The sequence below is a fragment of the Coccomyxa subellipsoidea genome (assembly GCF_000258705.1).
Source record: "Coccomyxa subellipsoidea C-169, whole genome shotgun sequence".
Lineage (NCBI taxonomy): Eukaryota > Viridiplantae > Chlorophyta > Trebouxiophyceae > Coccomyxaceae > Coccomyxa > Coccomyxa subellipsoidea.
The window spans coordinates 1,531,214-1,554,383 of NW_005178038.1; the positions used below are offsets into that span (position 1 = coordinate 1,531,214).

Genomic DNA, 23,170 nt, shown 5'->3' on the forward strand with positions numbered 1-23,170 from the left:
ACTCAGCCCAGTCCCCACCTCACATGCTGCCACAGCAGCACTATCGGCAACACAGAGACAAAGCGGGAACAGTGTGTGCAACAGCAAGCAGTAAATTCAGTTGAGCAATGTCAGATCGTGACAGAGGAAGAGTCAAAGGGCGGCACCCATTGCAGGTCGGTGCTGCGGCTGATGCAGGACTCCTCGACGACGCCCACGCCCTGCATGCTCTTGTGCGAGTACACATAAGCCACCGGCAGCGGCGCTCCGGCGTCGCGGCCCAAGACCGAGCTGGCCTCCTGCGCGGCGGCGGCCGGGGAGGGCAGCAGCTGCGGCGGCCCGGACACCATGAAGCTGGCGTCGGGGCGCGCCGCGTCCCAGAACCGCACGCAGCCGTCGCTGCCGCCGCTCAGCAGCGGGCCGGCCCCCGTCGGCAGCAGCGCCCGGCAGCCCGCCGGCCGTTGCGGCGGCGCCTGTGCGGCACACAGACCACATCAGCCCCGTAATGTTGCCTGAACAGACTTTTTGCCACCTTCGTGCATAATCAATCAGCACCCACACTTCCCAGCCATCCCAGTAAGCTTGGGTGGGATATGTCGATGCTGTCGATGAAGTCACTGAGGCGACAGAGGTTGCAGGGAAGTCTCAGACAACACAAGTGCATGGGATGACTGCCAACCATTTGCACCAAACCGCAGTGCTGTATGTGCTTCCGCACCTGCAGCTCTGCAACGGAAAGGTGCCTGGCGAGGCCGGCGGCGTCCATGGCGGGCGGCAGCGGCTTCTGCGCGCGCCTGATCGCGTAGGGGAGCTCGCTGCGTACCGAGTCCGGCTCGTCCTTCCCAATCACTCGCAGCACCTGTCCGCAAACAGCTCAATCTCATGGATTTTCACTTATAAGTTGAGACGAGGTGCTGGTAGCATGCAAGAAATGCAAGCAACAATGTGCGCCTAGGAGGGCTTGTCAGGAGTACATTGCGTGTGGAGGATTGATGAAGCAGCATACCTGGTGGCACTTGCCCTGCTCCACATCGTAGAGGCCAATCTCCTGGGGCCCTGCAGCCACGTACACGAGGGGCGTGGCCAGCGAGGACTCCTGCAGGCCCAGCTTTGTCGGCGGCGCCAGGGCCGGCGCCAGTGCATCGATAGGGAACCCCTGCTCACCACACATTGACTTCAGCTGTGACTTCAGAGCACAATTTGCTCTTCTCCCACAAACTTTGACGAAACCTCCCCCAATCCAATAACAGAGGGAGGCTCTTATCCTTATTTATTTTCATAAGTGAAGTACTACCCCTGAGAGGCAAGCGGGTGGCAGGAGGGGAGGCAGGCGCGCACCTGGGGCTGCTGGATGGAGTTGACGGCGAGCTGGAAGCGCATGTCCCACAGTGTCAGATAGCCGCGGCTGCTGCCGGTGAGCAGCCATGCGCAGCCGCTCGCGTCCACCGCCAGCCGCTCCAGCACGCCCTGCACCCCACACTTCGTTGAGCCAACGAATCTGGGGTTGAAGATTTTCTCTGAGCTGCCAAGACAGTTTTGAGCTGACCAGGGACCTTCTGTGGTGTTGACCCCGAAGGATCCTGGCCAGAAGTGGGCAGGCCGGCATGCGCCTACCAACACATTCAGGGTGCAGGCAAGTAGGAGAGGGGCGCATAGATGAGGAAGACCGCAGGGGAATGAGGCGGGGCCGCGCCTGATTGGAGGTGCAGGGCAGCGTCCAGGCGAGGGTGTCGGCGCGCAGGTCCCAGGCGTGTATGCCGCCTCTCTGCGTTGCGTACAGCAACAGCCCGCCCCACTGCATCACCTCCAGCACTGACCCCTCCCCGGGAGCCGCCTGCCGCTTGCCTGTAATAAATTCCCCATATACACAGTCCTCAACCCCCCTCAATTGACAGAGCACTCAAGGCATGGCTGCACTGGGGGCAGGAACAAATATGAGACATGGCATGGGCAGGGACACAAAGACTACTGTGCCTTTGCTCTGCCGCACTGCCTTTCAACTGCAGTTCTGGAAGTGTGTGGATGTAGGGGAATGCTGCAGATGAGACAGAGGGGCTGGCGTGCCTATGATGCCGTTGTAGCGGTCGGGGGCGCCCCCGGAGCGGCTGGTGTACTCCACGCGCCACACGTGCACGCTGCCGTTGCTGGACGCCGACGCCACACTCTGCGCCTCCTCGCACGCCGCCACTGCCAATATCTTACCGCCCTGCACACCCATCACCGCACCATCTGGTCCGGTGAATTTCCCCAAGAAGCAGCAGGCTTTTAAGAGGGGCAAATCTTACATGCATGCCTTCTGCACACACCTTCAGAAAATATCACCACAGTAAAGAGAACACTCATTTTTAGACTCAAATGCCTGCTGGGAGCATGCCTGAGATGCGTAGGTGAGCTTGGAGCGGAAGGAGATGTCCTTCTCGAGGCGGCGCGAGTCCCAGATCTTGCACGTCTCGTCGTTGGAGGCCGTCACGAAGAAGGCGCCGTTGGGCGCGACCGCGATCCGGTTCACCGCCCTCTTGTGCTCCGCCAGGTGCGCCACCAGCACGCCACGCGGCTGCCACGGCGTGCTGCTCGCCAGGTTGGCTGCACAGGCAGAGGTACACTTGAACAAGTCATGCCCGACTTCCAATCACCAGGCTTCTTACAGCTGAATGCCCACAGCCCGCAAGGATCATTGCCAGAACTGACCGACAGGAAATGAAAAATCTGGGTTGTTCAGGAGCAGAGAAGGGGCAGAACGTGCCTGCGTAGGGGTGTGCGGGCAGGTCGGTGTGGATGGCGGCATCAATTGCATCGCTGATGCCGCGCGAGGCGCCGCCCGGCTGGAAGCTGAGCGGGCCCTCACTGCTGAGGTGGATGCTGCGCACGCCCGCCGCTAGCCGCCCCGACACACTCGCCTGCACCGTGCTTCTCCCCCTCAGCCCACGCTCGCACCACTTTCTCCTGCTACAGCTGCTGAACGTGGCATTGTAACAGCAAGAGGGCAATTGGTCTAACAAAGTAAAGGTGGTAAGCGCACCATTTCCGCGGTGGGCTTGTTGAGGCGCTTGGCATGAGCGACCAGCCGCGCGACGTCGGCTGCATGTTGTGGGGGAGGGGCGCCGTCGGCCGAGCCGGCCCCGCGGCGTGCGGCTGGGCCGCTGTCGGCGCGCGCGATGATGTGGCCGTCCTGGCCGGATGCGTTCAGGCCCTCCAGCGCGGCCGTCAGCCGCGATGCGCCAGGCCTCAGGAACTTCGGATCCTGCACAACACTCCCAGCAGTTTACTCTTCATGAAAAAGGACAATCCTGCCATGGCATTCTTGAGGCAGCCCCACCATCAAACATATGTGCAAGAGCGAAGTGTCGGGAGAGACGCACGATGGTGACGGTGTAGAGGGGCGCCGAGGGCAGCTGCTGGAGCAGGCTGCCGCTGCGGCCGCTGCTGCTGGCGGGACGGCTGCTTAGCGGGGGCCGGCCGCTATACCTGGGAGTGGGTGAAACAGGCTCGCTGTTCGCATCGTGCCTGCCATTCGACACTGTAAGCACACCAACAACAATCAGCTTCAACCCTCCACCCTTACAATAGACTTACACAGGCATGATAATAGAGGCACTTGAGCAGAGTGAATAGACATGCGTTTCCAATACCATCAAGCGTGGTTTGAGAGGAGTCACCTGGGCGGAAGCAGGCAGCGACAGAGCGGGGATCGGTCATGATGACGGGCTCGGTGGCCATAGCCGGCATGACCAGCGGCGTGAGCAGCGCGTAGGTCTCGGCCGGGGACAGCGAGCGCGCGGCAGCCGCGATGAAGTCGGAGGCGGCCGCGCGCATGGCTGTGGAGGCGGTGTGCTGCAGCTTGGCGGCCACGCGCGCGGTGGCGGCCAGCAGGGAACGCTTGCGCATGTGGCGGCCCTCCACCACGCGCGTCAGGAACCCGATCGCCTCCGCTATCACCGCCTCTGACTCATCCGCAAGCGCCTATCAATCGCAACAAAAGTCTTCAGTCTCAAGGACTGAAACCCGGTATTTGTAAGAAGTCCAGCGCCTGCATTCAGGCCACAGACAAATGAGCACATGAAATTCTCATGTGTGCATCCGGTGTGCTGGGCAGCAGCACACCTCAGATCGTTTGGCGGGGGCTGGTGACAGCGGCGGTACAGGGGGCACCACCGGACAAAATCCATGGAGGGGAGACAAAGTGAGACAAGGGCTCTTGGAAAGCAAACAATGTTTTGGTTGATTGAGAGGGGAGAGACTAAGGAGGGTAACAAGAAGGGAGAGGGAGGAGTCAGAGGGGCGCGCCTGCTCAACGCAGGGCAGCAGGAAGGCTTCCATGCCGGAGAAGCCGGCCTGGGATGCGATGCAGGAGACGTCCCGGAAGAAGGCCGCGCGCGTCTGCCAGTCGCGGTCGTTCAGGAATGTGATCATCGTGGGCAGCAGGAAATCATTGCTCAGCCTGCACCCACTCCTTCATTTTTACATATCTTATTCCAATCAAACAACCCTTGGAGAAGCATCCCCATGGAGTACTAAATACTGCTTGTTAATATTCCCTTACTTCTAACATCATCAGAGCAATGCACATAAAGCTCTACTTCCTGACGAGGCAGTAAGGTGCAGGCGACGGGGCAACCGGTGCAATGGGGGCGCCAAGGGATACACAATTCTGGAGAAGCGGGGAAAGGGGGCGCACTTGCGGCCGAGGACGGTGGCGAGGTGGGGAAGGTGGGGGAGGATGGCGCGGCGCGTGAAGGGGGTGGATCGCGGGGACACCACCAGGTCCTGGAACACCCCCGTGAACGCGCTCCTCAGCGCCCCCATCTGCTCCTCGTACCGCACCACAGCGCCGCCGCCCGCCTGCGCACACCACCACAGATCGGGACCACTGCTACGATTTCAGACCCCAAAAGGTCTGAAATCGATAATTGCTTCAACCTAAGCCTAGTATGATCTACATCTACCTTGCTGATCCATGGCAGCACACCATAGCGCCACTCCTTGGACGCCAGGCCTGCTGCAAAGCTGAGTGCCGGCTTGTTGAGCAGTCAACAGCTGTGAGACGGGCACCGAAAGATGGAAAGACAACCTTGACGCACCCTGCCTCCAAATGGGCCCTTGAAGCTGTTACGCATCCCCCATCCGAGTCAAGACGTACCACAAGCCTGTGGTGTTGGTGTTCCTTGGGGCCCAAACTTGCATTTCGAGAATCACAGCAGCTTTGCCCTGCTAGAAAGAATGTTTTACCAAGAGGGCTCAGCCTTGCATTCTAAGGAGAATGGAGTTTTGCTGGGATGCAAAAGGGTCAAGTCTGGAATCACCTGCTGCTGGGTGGACGTGGCGGGCATCTGCAGGCGCATGAGGAAGCGGTGGGCGGTGGCAGCCAGCTGCGCCAGTATACCAGCATACTCCACTCGCACCGACTCCTCTGCCTCCGCCGGTATCAGCGACAGCGCCGGAAGTATGTATCTGGACACGACACAGCCTTTTACTTGCTTATTTTGAGTATTCATGGGTCATTTGAAGTTTAGGTGTAGACATTGAAAATGCTGCAGGCCGATACTGCATGATGTGCCTGTCGAAGCAGAGGGCAGGCACGCACTCGTTGAAGATCTTGGCGTCACTGGTGGGCACGGTGTCGATGGTGCTCAGCACGTGGCTCAGGCTTCGCAGCGCCGCGCACTGCACGCTGGCAGGCGCCTCCCCCTTCAGCATCATTGACTGCATGCACCATAACAACCCCTTCACCAAGCGGCACCTAGCACTCTCGGTGGATGTTGGAAGGGATGAACGAAGGAAATTCTACAGAAGAGCAACAAATTAGTTGCCTCAGCTTGACTGATCCCAGCAGCAGGCTTTGATGATGTGTGCGTGGGTGCCAGGGGTCTCACCAGCAGGTAGGGCACCACCCGCTGCAGCCGCGTGTCATCATCGCACAGCGCTGCAGCCTTGCTCAGCAGCGCCACCGCCCGAGTCTGCAGAAACCCCAGCTTAGCGCTCAGGCACGCATGCGATCAGCATTTGTAAGTTGTGCATGTCGCCAATAATCTAGCTGCTGGAAACAATAGAGCTGTGCCCACCTTGGCCTCCTGAAGCTTGGCTCCTCTGACGAGGGTGCACAGGAGAACCGTGATGAGCACCATGCCGTTGGCCGTCGACTCCCTGCCCTGATACCCTGCCGCCACGATGCTCGCATCCCACGCCTGCACCCGCCACATACAAGAAAAGATAAGACTTGCGATCTGTGGGGTGCAGTGCTGGGTGAATGGAGATGAAAGGGAGCAGGCACGCACATGCAGCCTCCTGCGGCGGTGCCGGACCCATCGCCGCCTGCGCCAGTTGCAGTTGGGGCCGCCGCGCGCGCTCCAGCCGTGCTCGCCCACCGGGTTGGCCGGCCGCGCCTCCGCCGCGCCGCTCGGGCTCGGCTCCCGGTACTGCCACCCCTCACCATCGCTGCTGCCGGCCTGCGTCTCCACCTGCGCATATTTACACGACACTTCCTCAGAATTAGGGGATGGGAGTCATTTCAAGAAGAAACCTATCAGCAAGAAGATCATACCATAATCACAGCCACGCCACATAACGAGAGCAACGCGAAAGATTGCCGTCCCTGAGAACCAAGCTTTCCCTTTATAGGCAATCTTCTTAGTAAAGTGAATCCTCAGCTTCTGAGAACAGTCAAGGTGATGTCGTATGTACTTTAGGCACAGAATCAAAGGGGGTCACCACCTGCCAGTCACTGGTCCACTGCCAGCCCCCTTCGGGCGGCAGGACCACATCCTCCTTCCTGGCTGCTGCATGGCCACCCCAGCTGCGGCTGCCCGCCTCCCCAAGCAGTCGTGTGCAAAAGGGACCGTCTTCCTCTTCCCGAAACTGCACACAGAGCCCCACACGATTGCTGCTCGGATCTGTACTGATATGACACAGGTGAGCACCTAAAGTGTCATTTGGTGTGCTCACAGGGGGTGTGAGGCCTCACCTCAAAATCATACACTTCATCGGTCGCAACCTCATCAGGAGGCAATTCAGCCGCAGCATTGGGGGCTGGAGAGGCCTCGCGCCCAGGGGAGATGCTGGGGTCGGCCGCAAAAAAGTCCCCGTCATTCGCATCGGCGCTGTCGCCGTCCTGCAGCCGCGTCAGCAGGGATTGTGTATCCGCCAGCAGCGCCCCCACATTCGCCAGCAGATCCACCTGACCATTCACAGCAAATATCTGACACTGCCGCGCCAGCAAAAACACAGGCAAATCCGCCTTGCAAGGGAAAGGACAATCTTCTTAGAATATAATCCATGCACAAAGCTTCGCTCTGCCTTGATGCCTGCATACCTCCTTCTCAAATCCATGCACAAAGCTACAGATACAATGCAGCACGGAGTATATTGTTGTGAGAGCCAGCTCAAGCACCGCGATAAGCAGGGTATTGTTTGTTTTTGGGGGAAAAGGGGGGCAAAGACAACTGCCCTACCTGCATGGCCGGCCCAGCCATGGAGGACAGCTGGGTTCCAAGGCCCCCCGCAGCGCCCCCTGCGTCCACCACTGAGCGGTCCAGGCTGCCGGGCCCCTCGCTCGCGTCCCTGCTCTGACTCGCCTTTTCCTCCGCCGTGCCGGAGCCGGCAGCCGCCTCCGCCCTCGGCGGGGAGCTGCGCGCCGGCTGCGGCGGCTGCATGAACAGCGCGAACTGGGGGAAGGAGGACAGCATGGCTGCCACGCGCTCGTCGGCGTCCATGGGCAGCAGCGCTGTAAAGAACGGGTGCAGCACAGCCTCAAAATAGGCTGGGAACAGGCGGGGACCCCACTGCTCCAGATAAGCTGCCGCCGACAGCCTCTTGCCTGCGCGGGGATCTGGGCGCTTGAGAAGTGTCCGCTGCTCCCATATTCTAAGCATTGAATTTGTCAGCAATTTGCCAGTATTGCTGAATTGTGCATCGTGCAAAAGTGGGAAGTTTACCTGGCTCTAGCTGGATCATGTGCATTACAAGCTGCTGCATGGGGGCCTCCACCTGCAAAGCACCATTGGCCAGGGATATAGCAACTGTCTGACTCACTTTTCTTGTCCCAGGCAGGCTATATTAGCAGGCGAGAGACTAATCGCAAACTCACCTGAGCAAGATCGTTGGACGGATCATATTCTCCTCTCCTGTAGGACAGCAGCTGCGAGGCAGATAGACATGTCAGTGACAACATTTCAGCGGCCGCAGAGAATGATGCAATGTAAGAAGTGGAGGACAGCAGTGGACAGAGCTGACTGTACCTTTGACAAGTCGAACAGCGCCTTGCCCTCCATGAACAACTCAGCAATAACACAACCCATCGAGAAGATGTCCTGCAGCCAACCACATGTATTGAAGACCTGTTCCCATTGCATTTTCTCCAATTGTAGTTTCTCAAGCAGTGTCATTGAAGCCATTGGCATAGATAGCTCAGCCTACCATTTCTGGCATCAATCTCTGCACAGCCAGCTGCCCAACATCTGACGTGCCGGACTCATAGAAGCGCTCTGGAGCAATGTAGCAGCGCCTCCGGCCACCCGTGTCAAAATAGAAAGAGAAATCAGCCTGCACAAATTGATATATTGTTATTATTATCAAACGCCTTTCCTGCCAAAAGGCATGGTACACATCAATAAAAAAAAACGCAAACATGCCCCTGCCTGTTGTGTGTGTGCTGTCTTTCAGTGCTTGTGTAGTACGGCATGTTGATGCATGTAAGCAGTACTTAACCAAGACTCACCGGGTTATCGACTGGTAGGTATGTGGGTTTGTAGGAGGCAAAGTCTGCCAGGTACACCCAGTTCCACGATGTGACCAGAGCGTTCTCGCACTTGATGTCCCCATGGCAGACCCCTCTCTCGTGCACTTGCGCCAGCGCATGCAGCAGCTGGAAGGCTATCCATCTCTGCCACATCCCCAGGCACATCTCACAAAACCTTCCTCCGTTACTGAACATTTTCAGAGCACAGGCAATGCTACCCACATTCTTGTGTCAGATGGATGAGACCATGCATTGGTCTGAAGTGCAGTTGTAGGCACCTTTTCAATGCTGCTCAGGAACGGCCTGGTGCTGAGTCGATGGTACAGGTCTGCAAAGATGTATGGTCGGATCAGGTAGGCTGCCCTGTCAGACTCCAGGAATGCCTGGAAAGGCAGCACATGCACGCATGCAGGCCCTGACAGACGTTCCCTGCGCACCAAGCATCACACTCTGAGAGATCTATGCAGACTTTACGCGCTGATTGCTATGGACCATGCATGCTCCTGCTCAGGACCCTTGCAGCCATATTGTTGTAAAAGTGGACACATCAGCAAACACCACAGCGCCTACCTGATCTCCAGGAGCCTGGATTCATATCCTCGCAGGTCAGGGACATCGTCTCGCTTGTAGTAGACCTGCAACCATAGCGTGGGAGTGTCATAACCGTGAAAAGTAAGTAGGTGGTTGGCTGGAGATTCTTGGTCTTCGGTGCATGATTACAATTACCTTCACAACTACCAAGCCTCCATCGTCGTGCAAGCACAGCAGAGTCTTCAGAAAGCGACCACCACCTGCAGCATCACAAATCGATGCGTCTGACTTAGTGAAGACCTATCACGATTTGGTGCATGTGTAAGCTAGGTAAAGAGAGTATTACTAAGATCACAATAATTGCCATATTTTATATAGCAGTAGATTAACCTGACCCTTACCAAGATTCTCTTTCAGTACTACTTTGGGTACTTCCGCAAGATGCTCGGGCTGCAATTTCTGGGGTTGAGACAGCTGGTTCCCCATGGCTGCCTTATTCTACACCATTTTCGTTTCAAGTTTGGGGAAATCTTGCCTCCTCCTGGCTTTGGCACTCAAGAGGAAGCAGTGAGGACTGGAGGGTTTGTCTTGCTAATTAGGGTTTGTCCAAGATGGCCTTCCTCGTCGTCTTGGGCCCAGCAATTTTCCTTTGTAATAGACCCAGTCCGACTTTCAAAATCATTCAACAAAAGACAGCATCTACCCTTACAATCCTCTAGTATTGACCATTCAATTTATTTTGCCGGAGACAAACCAAATCGGTGGACATTTTCTATTTTCCAGAGCACATGCTCAGTATGTCAACTCGTACACGCTGAATCAATGTTCAATCTAGCCAGAAATTCTAAATCTGAGATCATCGGTACATGTGCTGGGTACTTGTTACTCGATGGCCAATGGCTCAACATGCAGTGACAGTGGCTCGGACCTTGCGGCCCTTCTAGAACAGGAGTTGGACAGTGCATCATTGCCTGGGTCTCCTAAGGAGACGGTGCTGGCTGAGGTTGAGGTGCTGGAAGATTCAAGGCAGGCAAAGCGGTGAGGCAGCTCATTGCGTGCATTGGAGCGCAGTGGCAAAGTACAAGTGAAACACATTCATAGCTATCAAAGAGCTTTTCCACGCGAATTTACGCTTGTTGCAGGCAATTAGCGGATCAAGGTGCAGGGAAGCGATCCCTGAAACGTCCCAGATCAGGTAGGACACTCCTGACAGATCTTGTCCTCTCCTGGTAACGTCGACACCTAGCTTCCTCAGCAAAAGGCATGACGAGCCGTGCCTTGACAGCGCAGGCGCACCCACAAATGTTGGGCAGGACAGCCTCTGTCCGCCCCACCCGGGCTTCATGCATGGCATGTGCATCAGATGTGGCACTGAGGAGGATTTGGCAGACGGCGACACTGTAGCTCTGAGGCAAGGAAGATATATTGCTATTGCATGGGACTTCACATGCAGCTTGCATGGATCAGACACTGGTCAAAATTGAAGAGAAGAAACAAGCACTGTGCTTGTGGCACAGGTACATTCACTCCGGGCTGAAACTCAGCGCTTCAGAAGCAGAACGTGTGAGGTGGGCAAGAGACACCACCAGGAAACACTGTCTATCTACAAGTCGCTTGTAGACCTAGCTAATTAGGTGATGTCAGACAATCAGAGATAAAAGTGGCTGCAGGCAGCAGAGCCTGAAGAGGGCGCTCAGCAACAGGAAGTTGCTCTTGGTGCTGGACTTGGATCACACCCTGCTCAACTCCACGCGATTTGATGAGGTGAGGACAATACTTTGTCTGTCGTGGAGTGAAAATCCATAATAATGCATCACTCTTGTACTCACTCGGGAGTCCTTTGTGCAGGCGGTGGGTTTTGAGGAGCAGCTTGCTGCCATACAGCGAGCAAGGCCTGAGGATCAGCCGGTGTCACTATACCATCTGGAGCACATGCGCCTGTGGACAAAGCTGCGGCCTTATGTCAGGGTACAACTTTGTCTTGAGAACATCCCTTTTCACTTGCCCCCTGCTCATCACAAAGACACTGCATCAGCAGTCGCAGAATGGCTCTTTGGAATCTCCTGGTGATGTGTGACAGACAGGCCACCAGGGGAACCCGCAATGGAATACTTGTGCCATGTGCGTATGTGCAGGAGTTCCTTGAAAAGGCGCACGAGGTGTCAGAGATGCACATCTACACGCATGGCAACGCGGAGTATGCCATCGAGATGGCTCGCCTGCTGGACCCCACCAAGCGCTTCTTTGCAGAACGCATCATCTCCCAGGTCTAACCCTTCTTTGCACCATATGCCAAGCGTAGTCTCATACCAGCAGCAACATTCATGTCCTGTGAGTGATGACGGCCTGGTGTGGTGTGCAGGGGGACAGCACGGTGAAGCATGTGAAGGACCTGGACGTTGTACTGGGTGCTGAGACGGCCGTGGTCATCTTGGACGACACAGCCGGCGTTTGGCCCTCGCATCAGCAGAACCTCCTACAGGTGCTGAAGCCTGCACATCTCAGCTGAAGCCTTATCATGTGAAATGGCGCAGCCGTCTTGGGGCTGCTTGAGAACGTCAGACAAGATTGTTTTTATAGCTGGGAAACTATACTTTGATATTTCGCGGTGTTTCTTGACAGGTGGAGCGGTATGTCTTCTTCCCGGCGTGTGCGCGCCGTTTCCAGCTGAACGTGCAGTCTCTGCTGGAGCTGGGGAGGGACGAGGACGAGCAGCATGGCATGCTCGCCTCCGCGCTCCGAGTCCTGCAGCAGGCAAGCTCTCCCTCCCAAATACCTACCCCACCCCTCAGCTCTCAGGGTCGAAGATCTGCAATCTTATGAAGGCCGTGCCTTCCCGAGGGTAATGCCCACGGGCCCCCTTCTTCCAGGCTGCTGCCCAGAGTCACAATTTGTCTTCCAATGCAGCATAGCTTTGTCAGTCAGTGCCGGCTGCAGCCTGGGACATTTGGGAGTCATAAGTCGATTGTCATGGATCGAAAGAGCCAAATGCAAGTACCTGACACTGCACGCCTGGTGGGCGTAGGTGCACAGCCGGTTCTTTGGCGCGTCGGCCGGCGGCGGGCAGCAGGACGTGAGGCAGCACCTGCAGGCCCTGCGCCTGCAGGTGCTGTCGGGGTGCCGCATCAGCTTCAGCCGCATCATCCCCCGGGGCGATCGCTTCCCAGAGACCCACCCCCACTGGCAGATGGCACAACAGGTGGGCCCAGCACCCTCTCAATCACCTCGTTTTTATCCTTCACTTGTGAGGCAGCCCTTTCCCTCATCTGTCGTGCTTTGCTTTGCTTCCATATCTGCAATTCTCTGCAGCACAAGCCAATTAAGTTTGCCGTCAGCAATGGAGGCAGCAGAGAGAGTCAAAGCATAGAGTGGGTGCAGCTGGGCGCTGTGGTGACGCTGGGAGTGGAGGAGGACACAACGCATGTGGTGGCAGCAGCCAAGGACACCGACAAGGTGCACTGGGCCGTGGCAAACGAGCGCCATATCGTCTCCCCAGACTGGCTCACGGCATCAGGTACTGTCTCCTTTGCTTGGGAATGGCCCCTGCTGCACTTTGTCGTTTAGCAAATCAGCGACCTGCTGCCAATCAGGACATTTGCAGAGCTGTGATTTTGTTCCTGGTGGACCAGGGATGCGCCTGACAAGTGTTGTGTGTGTGCATGCAGCATGCTTGTGGCGAAAGATGGATGAGGACCGGTTTCCTGTGGGCGATGCACCCACTGTTGTGGCCAAGGTGGGGCTGTCTGCAGAGGAGGATACCAAGGCAGCCTTGGCTGGAGCGGGCGGTGGCATGCGAGTTGCAAGCAGCAATGAGAGTTGAGCATGGAGCCAGCTGTACCATGCAAGGATCTAAGAAAAGTTTGTGTAGGCCACAATGCAGTTGTTGTCCACATTAGGCTGGTGGCAGACAGGAAGCAACCTGTTTAGGAGATTCTCAATAAATTATTTACAAGCTTTTGGTATTTCAGCCTGCTGTTGCGGTTGTGCTCAACCGATGTGCACGTGCTAATTGATTAAAACCTATAAGGATGCAGGAAACTCAACAGCAAGCTTATCCTAGCATGGCATTCCCTCATGGGAACGCTACACAGTTGTAATTACCAGCAACTTGTTCTGATGAAAGCAAGCATATCTCCGAAAGTGACATATGCATGCAGATTCCCGCAGGTGCATATTACCTACTCCTGACCCGGAAATGAAATGGTCATCTTATTGCATAAATAGCAAGTCAGAATCGTGCAAACTGTACATATTGGCCATGGTGTATTCTTGAGTAGCTTGAGCAAGAGTCACGCATGTGCGGGGTGCAATAGCACCGAGCTCTAGGCAGTATCATCTTGAGAACGGTATGTTTTGGTGCATTTGCCTTGACCATAAATCACTTGACTTCTTTATGAGCATCAGTTCAGCATGGAAGCTGACACCAAGGGGACCTCGGTAGTCATCGGCACAGCCACATAGCCCTCATCCACCACTGTTCCATTGACTGGGTCTGAGGAGCACGGACGCTGACGACCCCTGAACATCCACCAGAAATCACAGCGATCAGGATCCCACCATCCATTGCTCACTGAGAATTTCATTACAAGGGAAACATGCATGCATTTGTATCGCATGCATGCGATGGCCCGCACCTGTAGTCCTTCCAGCGGTAGGAGAAGAAGCTGCCGGGCAGGTCCCACATCTGCTGCTCCTCGCAGGTGCTGGGCGTCGGCTGCACGCTCTGCGCATAGCTGTCCGTCGCCCACGCCCAGTTGCTCACCGGCGACTGCACCATATACCAATCAGATTTAGATTTCAGGCCCTCGCTCACAGCTTGTTATTCACCTCGTGCATGCTTCTGCCTGCAGCCTAGCTCGACTTGCACCAGACTTTCAAAGCTGCAATACCACGCTGTGAGATTCATCACAGCTCGCATTCTTCGGGTGTGCCAAGCTCACAAATAGCAGCATGACTGACAATAATGCAGACTCTCCCAAGATTGGTAAGTCTCTTGTAGATCCGGAACAGAACCTGCCAGGCAAGACTCAAGGCCACGCTGGTCAGAGCCTGCCATTGGGCAACTTAAAGGTGACAGAGGGCTTGCACTGGAGCACACCGCGCGAGGGGCGCTGTAGGCGGCGGAGTTGGCGAAGAGGGTGCCGTTGGGAGTGGGGATGGCACCCCAGGCAACGCTCGGCACGGGCGCCACCTGGCTGTGCAGGGCGCCATCCACCGTGCACGGCTTCAGCAGCGGCATCGTGCACTCCGCCTTGCTGGACCTGCAGTGCATGACAACAACCAGTCCTCATGGACTTTTCTGGGCCACTCGCAGCTGCCTCTGACGCTCTGCAGGGCGCTATCCATTGTGGTCTTCCAAGCACGGAAGGTCAGGCCCCCAGATCAATCAGCGCACGCACTGTCTTCTTTCCAGAATGGACTCCATCTGCATGTGTTCCTTGATATTGCTGCTCTGCTATAAATGGCCAATCAGCCTGACAATGGACAGTCTAAAGGGATATCTGCAAGGGTAGACGTGTACAAAAGTGCCGGCGCAAGGAACCATAATCGTCAACTCCATGCCAATTAACTGCTAGTGACTGCCCTCAGTCTGCGTGCTACATACAGCCAGCAGGCAAGAGAAACAGCGAGGGCGCACCTCTTGGCCTCGAGGTCCATGGTGATGATGCCCTGGGCGGCGCTGTCGTTGGCGCGGTAATTGACGATGTAGCGGAAGGTGGAGGAGCTGGCCGTGGCAAACTCTGGGTAGTACGAGCTGTTCACGTAACGGTCCGCGTGGAAGTTCACGGTCAGGCACTGCGGTGGGAGGTTCACCGGCTCGCTGCAGAGCAACCATGCCTCCACCGCCGGCCTGTCTGTCATCAGCCCTGCACAGCCCACATGCATTTTTTACAAGCCTGTGTGAATATTAGCCGCCCAGGCCAAGTATTAAGTGAAAGGCAAGGTGCGTTACTGTTACACCTTCCTTATGCATGCCTTCCTTCCTCCAAGCTTGATTCTCAAGAGTGTCTAGTGAGGATCCTTTGGTGTGTTTTGGAAGCTGCCTTTACCGGCAGCTTGTCCGCAGATGTGCCATGCCTCTGGAAAGAATAGCGTGTACCAATAACATCAAATGCAGTGTTGGAGAGTCAGTGTATCAGGAATAGTGGTAAGAGAGGGTGCGCGCACCCATGTTGTTGCTGCAGCACATGACATCGCGCAGGTAGAAACGGCAAAAGGGCCTGCACAACAGCAGATACTATCGGTCAGAAAAATATCTAATAGACAGAGGTCACTGCAGGCTGACTCTGCAGCTTGCAAGAGCATCGCATGCTTGCGTAGCAGAGAGTTCAGAACTCATGTATTCAGTCAGATTGGTGACGGAGGCTCACTGTCTGTTGTCGTGGCAGATGGGCGGCGGCGGCGGCGGCGCCTGCAAACAGTGCTAAAGAGTCAAGTATAGCACACTTGCACTTTGTTAACTGTAATATTGTCGCAGTGACCAGATGAAAAGTTGGGTTCAATTGCGCAAATATCACGCACTTGCCAAAAAGTAAATAACTTGAATACCCAGAAGAGACTTTTGGACATCACTCGGTCAGTCAGTCAAATTATGTCATCTCCACTGTCCAACAGCAGTACCTTGGGAGCAGGCGCCGGCGCCACGATGATGTTGGCAAACTGCGGGCCGGGGGCAGGAGCCAGAACTGGCTCGGCTGCCGGGGCCGGCGCGGGTGCCTCGCGCACCGGGGCGGGAGCGGCCTGCTCAGCAGCCACCCTCTTGGGCTTCTGTGGAGCCGCCGGCTGCTCTGGTGCACGGGCTGGCGCCAGAACAGGCGCAAATTCTGGTGCCGGCACAGGTGCCAGAACAGGTGCGAACGCCTGCTCTTGCGCTGGAGCCGGTGCCAGAACAGGCGCGAATTCCTGCTCTGGTGCCGGGGCCAGCGCCAGGACGGGGGCGAAGCCCTTTTCGGGCGCAGGGGCCGGTGCATGGACGGGCTCAGGCGGGGGAGAGGCCGGGTGCTGCTCCCCGTGAGGGGCCCGCAGCACTGCGGCGGTGGTGACAGGCCCCTTGGGTGTAGGAGCGGGCGCGGGCACAGGCGAGAAGTGTCCCTGCGCGGGGGCGGGGAGGGGGGCGGGAACTGGCGCAGGGACAGGGGCCCAGTAGCCCTGAGCCGGTGCTGGTGCTGGAACTGTGGCCCAGAATCCGTGCGCCGGCGCTGGGGCCGTCGCCTGCTCAAGCTCTGCCTCAGGCTTCTTGGGCATGGGAGCCTGCTGGGCCGCCACCGCAATGCCCCTGTGCGCTGACTGTGCGGCTGCACGCTTGCGGATCGCGCTTGAATGTGGAAGGAAGTGCGACGGCGCCGGTGCGGGCGCGGCCTCCTCGGCGGTCGGCTTCTCCGCAGCGGGGGCCGGTGCCAGCTTTGGGACGAATGCCGGCGCCGGTGCGGGGCCGCGGGGGTGAAGCTTCTCAGGGGCAGGCGCGGGAGCCACTCTCAGAGCCCTGGGGTGCGCTGGCGCTGGTGCTGGCACGCCCTCCGGATGCTCAGGCTCGGGAGCTTCGGCTGCTTTGACGGCGGCTGCCGCCTTACGCGCTGCGGCGTGCCTCGGTGCTGCACGGGATGGTGCGGGGGCCTCAGCCTCTTTAGGCTCAGGTGCTTCGGCCGCTTTAACAGCGGCCGCCTCTTTGCGCGCCGCTGCATGCCTCAGCGCTGCATGGGACGGCGCCGGTGCCTCGGCCTCCTCTGGCCTGTGCGCAACTACGGGAGCCGGAGCGGCAGCCTTTGCGTGCTCGACAGCATGGCTGGCTGCGGCAGGGGAGGGCGCGGGTGAGTCAGCCTCTTCCTGCTTGCGGCTGCGCGCGGGGGCTGCGGCAGCCGCCAGCGCTTTTCGCGTGGCATGCTCGGCGGACGGGGCGGGCGCTGGGACCTTCGCGTCAAGGACAGCGGACCGCCGCGCGGCAGTGGCTCGGCCGAGGGCCTCTATGGCGCGGCTGACGGCGGCGCTGGCCGGTGTCGGCGCGATGGCCGCCTCTGCCTCGGGCACTTTGGCTGCCGGGCCCGGAGCTCTGGCGTCCGGCGCGGCAGCGCGGCGTGGCTCGGCCGCCTTCGCGCTGGCGGGTGCCTCTGCGTGTACCGCCGCCTTGCCGCTGCGCGGGGCAGGGGCGGGGTTGCCCGCAACGGGCAGCTTCCGGGCAGGCTCCTCAGCTTCAGGGGCGGGCGCTGGTGCGGCGTCTCTCTTCTCTGGAGCCGGAGCCTCGGCCTCACCTGCAGCAGAAGTATTAAGGGTCAACAGACCTGATAGGTTCGAAATCCCTACCAATGGTGTCAGCGACCAGCAAGACATTACAGTGGTTTACATTGTTGTACATTTTCACAGCAAAAGTATTTGCTGTTGCTCCCAGCAACGGTGACATTATCCACAGGCAAGTACAGCCCAAATATAACGAAGGGGGCACAAGAGCAAGCACGCACCTTTTGTGCTGACTTTGGAAGCTGAAGGTGCTTCCTTGGGAGCATCTGCGCGTGCAGATGCAGCTGCAGTGGGGCCTTCCGAATCTTCTTGGCGCTTGGGTTTATCTGCAGCCTTCGGAGCACCGGCAGACGATGGTGTCGCTGTGCGGTTTCCGATCTCCACCGCTGGTTCCTGCACAAACACAGTTTCATGCATCAATGCTTTGCAGGCTTTCAAGCACAGTACTCATTGCACTGAGGACCTCAAAATATGGGAATCGGAGCTGCTGCCTTGATACATCTGGCAGGCGAGTCTTTAACAAAGATTATGGCTGACAAATCAAGTACAGGGTGCCCTGCAGCTTGTCTGCAGACGCACCCTGCCACTGGCAGGGAAAGCAAGTTAGTGAAGTAATAATGACAATAGTTTGTCCACAAGTTAGGATGGAAGGAGCTCTATAAAGCGCACCTCTGATGGAACAGGAGCTGGGGCAACCTTGGCTGCATTAGCCTCAGCTGTCTGGTTCCCCACGTGCACTGGGGCTCTCTCCAGTGTGTCTGCTGCCGGTGCAGGAGCCGGCTTTTTCACAGGAGCAGCCTCAGGGACTTCAGCTATGGAGAACGCTCGGACAGGCAAGCCAGCTGGGGAGGGGGCTGGAGCACCATCTAGCGCCTTTGTGTCAGCACCCTGCTCCTGGGCCAGTGCACCTGCGTATGCTGACACAGGTCAATTCGTGATCCCACCTGCAGTGTGATAGATCTGTGCTGTTACACTGTGGGGTGTACTCACTTCAAGCTCGAATGGAGACTTCCAGAAACGAGCGACGTTGGGAAGGCGTCGGGAAGGGTTAAACGAGCCGAAAGCGGACCTGAAGCGAGTATGAGCAGGAAAATGGCGGTGTAGGAGTTGCGTCGCCCGGCCATCCTGGCGGCCTGGGCGTGCTGGTCTGCTGCCTGAAGTCGGCTACCGGTGCCTCCTTGTCTGTGACAAATGATTTCGGCTGCTCGCCTGTGTTCCTGATTTGCACGAATTGCACGCAAATCATCAGGAACTTGCTTATGTATACATACTCGTTGTCTTAGGGAGCGGGTGCAGAGGTTCAACATCGGCGTCCCCGATCCTCTTCGACCGTAGTTCCAGGGATCTATCCAGCCAGAATGAAAGCTTTCAAGGCGGATATGCAGATTGCAGGAAATTCATCATGCCTTGAGGATGCAAACACAACCAGGAGGATCACCGCCCAGGGCCTTGGGGAAGCACCTTGTGACGATAAGTATTTGTCGTTCGGCAGGGGGTCGCCGCCACACCTTGTGGGAAGCAGTTGAAGTCAGACTCTACAACCTCTGGAAGTGACAGACTCCCAGCGGTGTAGACTTATGCACGGCGGCTCTGTAAAAATATCTGTCAGGCTGTCCTGCTTCTCCTGAATTCATATGCATCCTGGCAACGCCGCTAGAGTGATGCCAAATTTGGACGAATGAGAAGGAGGATCATCTGGCTCATGCACATTTGTCAAGCTACATTTGTTTTGTGTAAAATTGAGATCCGGTATGGATTGTCGGTACTGGAAATGTCAAAGTTGCATGCAGAGGCATCTATCGACAGCAGATTGATCCAGGCATGTCGTTTGCATGTGTTGAGAACGCACCCGAGACGAAGCAATCAATTCAATCGGCATAGATTATCGTTACATATTCTTCCGAATCGGTCAAATGAATGGCAGCAGTGCAATAACAACTGCCGAAATTCCAAGTCCAAGGCTACTCGCTGCCTTGCACAAGGCAGATCGCCAGGTCAAAACCACCTCTGATGACGCTGAAAGCAGAACAACCTGAGGAATACACCTTTCTTGCACCTTGCGAAGGCTTCAGCTGATTCCTGCGTGATTGCAGGCGTGAGCTCTGCAAAGGAGCCCATTGAAGCCAGGGTGCTCTCGTCCTTCCTGAATCTCACCAGCGTCCCTTATAGGTGAGCAAGGAATGACTGTCAAAGCTTTCAGTACATATGGAACCCACAGCACCAGGCTCTGAGACCATTGTGCTCGTCTGCAGCTCGTATGTGCCCAGCCCGAAGACCTTCCTTCATGATATCCATGCGGTGATTAAGCAGGTACGGTCTCCGGTAACTACCATATGCCTGCACCAGACGATATCAACGTGCACGTGCCCACCCAAACCCTGCAGCATGCCCTGATGCATTCCACACCAAAAGCCGGTTGAGTCAACCGTGCGCATGCGCATGCGCGCAGCTATGGCTGCTGGTGTTGCTGGTGCTCATGGCGCGCGCGTCTGCGACGGCGAGACTGTCCCTGACGCTCGGCCTGGCGGCCGTGACGGCGGCGGCCCTGCCCCGCAAGCTGTGGCAGCCGCAGCTCAAGCGCCTGGGCACGCTCGGCCTCATCATCTTTGTCTTCACGGCCATCGGCGCAGGCACGCTCCACCAGACACCTTGGAGCGAGTAATAACGTAAAATCAATCAATGCAGGAAATCCAAGACATAGAAGGTAGTGTGAGGGCCAAGGAAGGAGGGATGTCTGCCTCGCGGTGGAAACATAGTGCATCGACAAGACAACCATCTCCCGGCCCAGGAGCAGTAATGATCAAATTGCATACATGCACAATTTCTACGATCACCTGCTCCTGCTGCTGCTGATGGGGAACATCTGTTGCTACTTTATTGAGTTGTGGCATATAAGGGATAAACTTTGATGGGTTTTGATTGCTGCGGGGCAGATGGCGTGCCGCCGGTGCTCCAGACGCGCGGCGTACCTCCAGCAGCGGAGGGTCTGCCGTCTACGCTTAGCACGACGGGCGGCTACGGCTACGTGCTGTTCCACTTCTGGTTCATAACCATCACGCGGCGTTCCATGTCCCTGGCGATCGCTGCCAGCTGCCTGACCTTCGTGGCGCTGCAGGTCTGCCTCCTACCTTCTTGTGCCTCTTGCTGTTGCATGAGGACACGCCAGAGGTGTTTTGACAGGGGACAGGCACTGTCAAATCCCTTCGGGGACATACCTCGGGGACATTCCGGGGACATATGGTATTCAAGAAGAGGGATATCAAGCGACCGCCAAGCAAGTAAAATGGTCATCTGGGCCGGGTCAATTTCTTTGGCAAATAGGCTAGCCTCCGCACATGGTGCCACTGTCACGACAGCATCGCTCGCCTGATCATGTTGCACTGGCGGCTGCAGAGCGCAAGCCTGAGCTTGACGACAACGCCGGCTGAGGAGATGGCGGTGGGCCTAAGGCTGGCGCTGGCTCCGCTGCGGCTGCTGCGGCTGCCGGTGGACGAGATCGCACTGACGCTGCTGCTGTCCCTGCGCTTCATGGCGCTGGTCACTGAGGAGATGCGCAACCTCAGCCTCGGCCTGGCCGCGCGCGCCGTGCCCTGGCGCCGCCTGCCCCCCGGCGGCGGCGTGCAGGCGCGTTCCCTCTTTTCTCAAGGGAGAGAGAGATGCAGATATCAAGGCAGAGCGAGCGCGAGACATAAGAGGAAGGGCTGCCTTATGCAGAAATAAATTGCACTAAATTGCTTGATTTGCTCACCAAGTTTCTGGCTTGCACAGTCACTCCACATGCATCTTGCCACTTGTGACTAATCCTGTAAATGTGTGAGGGTACACGGCTGCCTGACACATCCATCTCCGTGCCTGCTCCAGGATACGCTGGATGAGGAGCTCAAGTCGTTGCAGACCGAGTGTGTCATGAGTATTTTATGTCTGTGTATGTCTGCTGCAATCATCATGTGTCTTGGGTAGATCTTGAGCGATGAGTGTGTGACTGTTGCTGCGCAGGTGCTGCTGCGCTTGGGTGGGCGGCTGTTCTCTAATCTCATGCAGCGGAGTGAAAACATCGCCCTTGCAATGCAAGCCAGGGATTTTGCGGGGCCGGAGGGGCACCATGTGCATCTGTCTGCAAAGGAGCATGTCCCCCTTGTGCCCAACATTTTGGCCGTGCTGTTGCTCTCAGCCCTTCTTGTCGGAGCACAGCAGTTCCAGCTTTTTGCATGAGGCACAGAGGTCTGCAGGGGGGTCCCAGAATAGTGTGATAATTAATCATTTGTTTTCGACAGCAATTGGAGAGATATCTTGGCTGTACACATGTGTGGCTTTACGTGACTCAATCTCAGTCAGTTGACAATGGTGTAACAGTGAGCGGCTGTGTGCCCCGTACAATGTATCTACAGGGGCGCATGCGCGCATTGAAGCCCGGGGGCTGTTACAGTACCGTACTGTGACAGTGGCCGGTGACTACGGTAGCGCGTTCAAGCGGTTGAGGCGGGCCAATAGAACGGCATATAGGCATGCACATTGTCTGGACTACATTCTTAACTTGCAAGGAGAAACACTACTTTAAGATGGAATGGAGAAGATTTAAAAAAAGAAGATTAAGAAGGAAACACGATCAAAGTGTGAAAGGGGTCTGGAAGCTGCACAAATCAGTAACCCCTAGGGCATTGAACATTTGTCAGCATTTCCCCAGTTCTCAAGTTTCAATCCAATTTCACAGCTTCAATCTGATCCCCAACAATCCAAGACTGGTGTGTCGACAATCTCATCGTGATCGTTGCTATTGGGCCCCGATATAACTCAAGCAGAGCAATCGAAGATCGCTCAAAGAGTCGAATCCTCCTGTTCACATCTGGAAATGAGCAGAATATACTCAGCAGAAGAGCTATCGGAATATGATGGAATCAAGCGACAGGAAATATATGTCAGCGTGAGGGGAAAGATCTATGACATGACGCCTGGAAAAGACTTTTATGGTCCAGGTAATATGCTCTTATGGGGAATTCAGATGCCATAGCCAACCATGTCTTTGGACCCTTGTCATATGAACAACGATACAGGCCATTTCAGTAATTTTGGAACGCTCCACAGGTGCTGGTTACCACATCTTTGCAGGAAAGGAATGCAGCAGGGCCCTTGCGAAGATGTCTCTTTCTGCGGACGATTGCACGGGCGAACTTGGCGATCTCGATGAAAAACAACTGAAAGTTCTGGATGACTGGCAGAAGAAGTTTGATGAGAAGTACACATTCGTTGGAAGATTAGGCTAAGCTGCTTGGCAGATCCTAGCGTATGCAGCTGTTACGACGAACATATGGCCTCTCAGCTGCTTAGATATTATTTGATTGTCAATTAATATCGTCTCTATAGAATCTGGAACTGTAGCTCTGCTGCAGGGCCTACGAATGAGGAAGAAGCGGTTACTAACAGTAACGCTCGAGCTCGTGCGTGGTCTATTCTTGGATTCCAGACGGCGTCGATCTCCTCTGAGGCTTTGTGTGGCGTGATCTAGGACCCTTGGAAAACTGCTTGGGATGTACATCGTAGAAAACCACTCGAGTGTTTTTAATATTAGCGTCCCAGTTCTGGGGAACGAGTCCTTTGCGGACGTCGCATCGCCGTGCCAAGGTTGGACCTGCATGACGGCTTCCTCATAGGCTAGAACGGAACGTTATTTCATGTGACACAAAATCACGTAGACATGAA

General features: G+C 56.5%; 5 protein-coding genes across 5 annotated transcripts; 3 read left to right on the plus strand and 2 right to left on the minus strand.

Moving 5' to 3' along the window:
- Nucleotides 1-314: 314 nt before the first annotated feature.
- Nucleotides 315-9,511, minus strand: COCSUDRAFT_258 (hypothetical protein; the record flags this gene model as incomplete). The annotated part of the gene is made up of 24 exons (XM_005649174.1): nt 315-452; nt 698-838; nt 986-1,135; nt 1,318-1,414; nt 1,647-1,740; nt 1,981-2,141; nt 2,319-2,546; nt 2,719-3,111; nt 3,575-3,939; nt 4,231-4,417; nt 4,655-4,788; nt 5,280-5,427; nt 5,561-5,679; nt 5,850-5,933; nt 6,039-6,147; nt 7,654-7,789; nt 7,908-7,959; nt 8,060-8,110; nt 8,211-8,282; nt 8,389-8,514; nt 8,690-8,854; nt 8,989-9,139; nt 9,281-9,345; nt 9,437-9,511. Coding segments are annotated over 24 exons (3,441 nt in total), but the record flags the coding sequence as incomplete, so codon positions are not given.
- A 619-nt stretch (nt 9,512-10,130) lies between these two features.
- Nucleotides 10,131-13,061, plus strand: COCSUDRAFT_41020 (carboxyl-terminal phosphatase-like 4; the record flags this gene model as incomplete). The annotated part of the gene is made up of 10 exons (XM_005649175.1): nt 10,131-10,279; nt 10,759-10,809; nt 10,912-11,005; nt 11,090-11,209; nt 11,377-11,508; nt 11,604-11,723; nt 11,864-11,983; nt 12,267-12,440; nt 12,551-12,755; nt 12,907-13,061. The coding sequence occupies 10 exons, from the start codon at nt 10,131-10,133 to the stop codon at nt 13,059-13,061; spliced, it is 1,320 nt and encodes a 439-aa protein (XP_005649232.1).
- A 580-nt stretch (nt 13,062-13,641) lies between these two features.
- Nucleotides 13,642-18,719, minus strand: COCSUDRAFT_62111 (hypothetical protein; the record flags this gene model as incomplete). The annotated part of the gene is made up of 10 exons (XM_005649176.1): nt 13,642-13,759; nt 13,876-14,009; nt 14,340-14,502; nt 14,880-15,108; nt 15,410-15,462; nt 15,613-15,653; nt 15,863-17,487; nt 17,695-17,866; nt 18,143-18,367; nt 18,543-18,719. The coding sequence occupies 10 exons, from the start codon at nt 18,717-18,719 to the stop codon at nt 13,642-13,644; spliced, it is 2,937 nt and encodes a 978-aa protein (XP_005649233.1).
- Nucleotides 18,720-19,940: 1,221 nt separating this feature from the next.
- On the plus strand, nt 19,941-21,846 carry COCSUDRAFT_22971 (CbiQ-domain-containing protein). The gene is made up of 5 exons (XM_005649177.1): nt 19,941-20,081; nt 20,104-20,131; nt 20,407-20,588; nt 20,867-21,097; nt 21,470-21,846. Exons 1-5 carry the CDS (start codon nt 19,950-19,952, stop codon nt 21,683-21,685), a joined length of 789 nt encoding a protein of 262 aa, XP_005649234.1. The 5' UTR covers nt 19,941-19,949; the 3' UTR covers nt 21,686-21,846.
- A 338-nt stretch (nt 21,847-22,184) lies between these two features.
- Nucleotides 22,185-23,146, plus strand: COCSUDRAFT_53041 (cytochrome b5). The gene is made up of 2 exons (XM_005649178.1): nt 22,185-22,446; nt 22,556-23,146. Exons 1-2 carry the CDS (start codon nt 22,323-22,325, stop codon nt 22,732-22,734), a joined length of 303 nt encoding a protein of 100 aa, XP_005649235.1. The 5' UTR covers nt 22,185-22,322; the 3' UTR covers nt 22,735-23,146.
- The last annotated feature ends 24 nt before the right edge of the window (nt 23,147-23,170 follow it).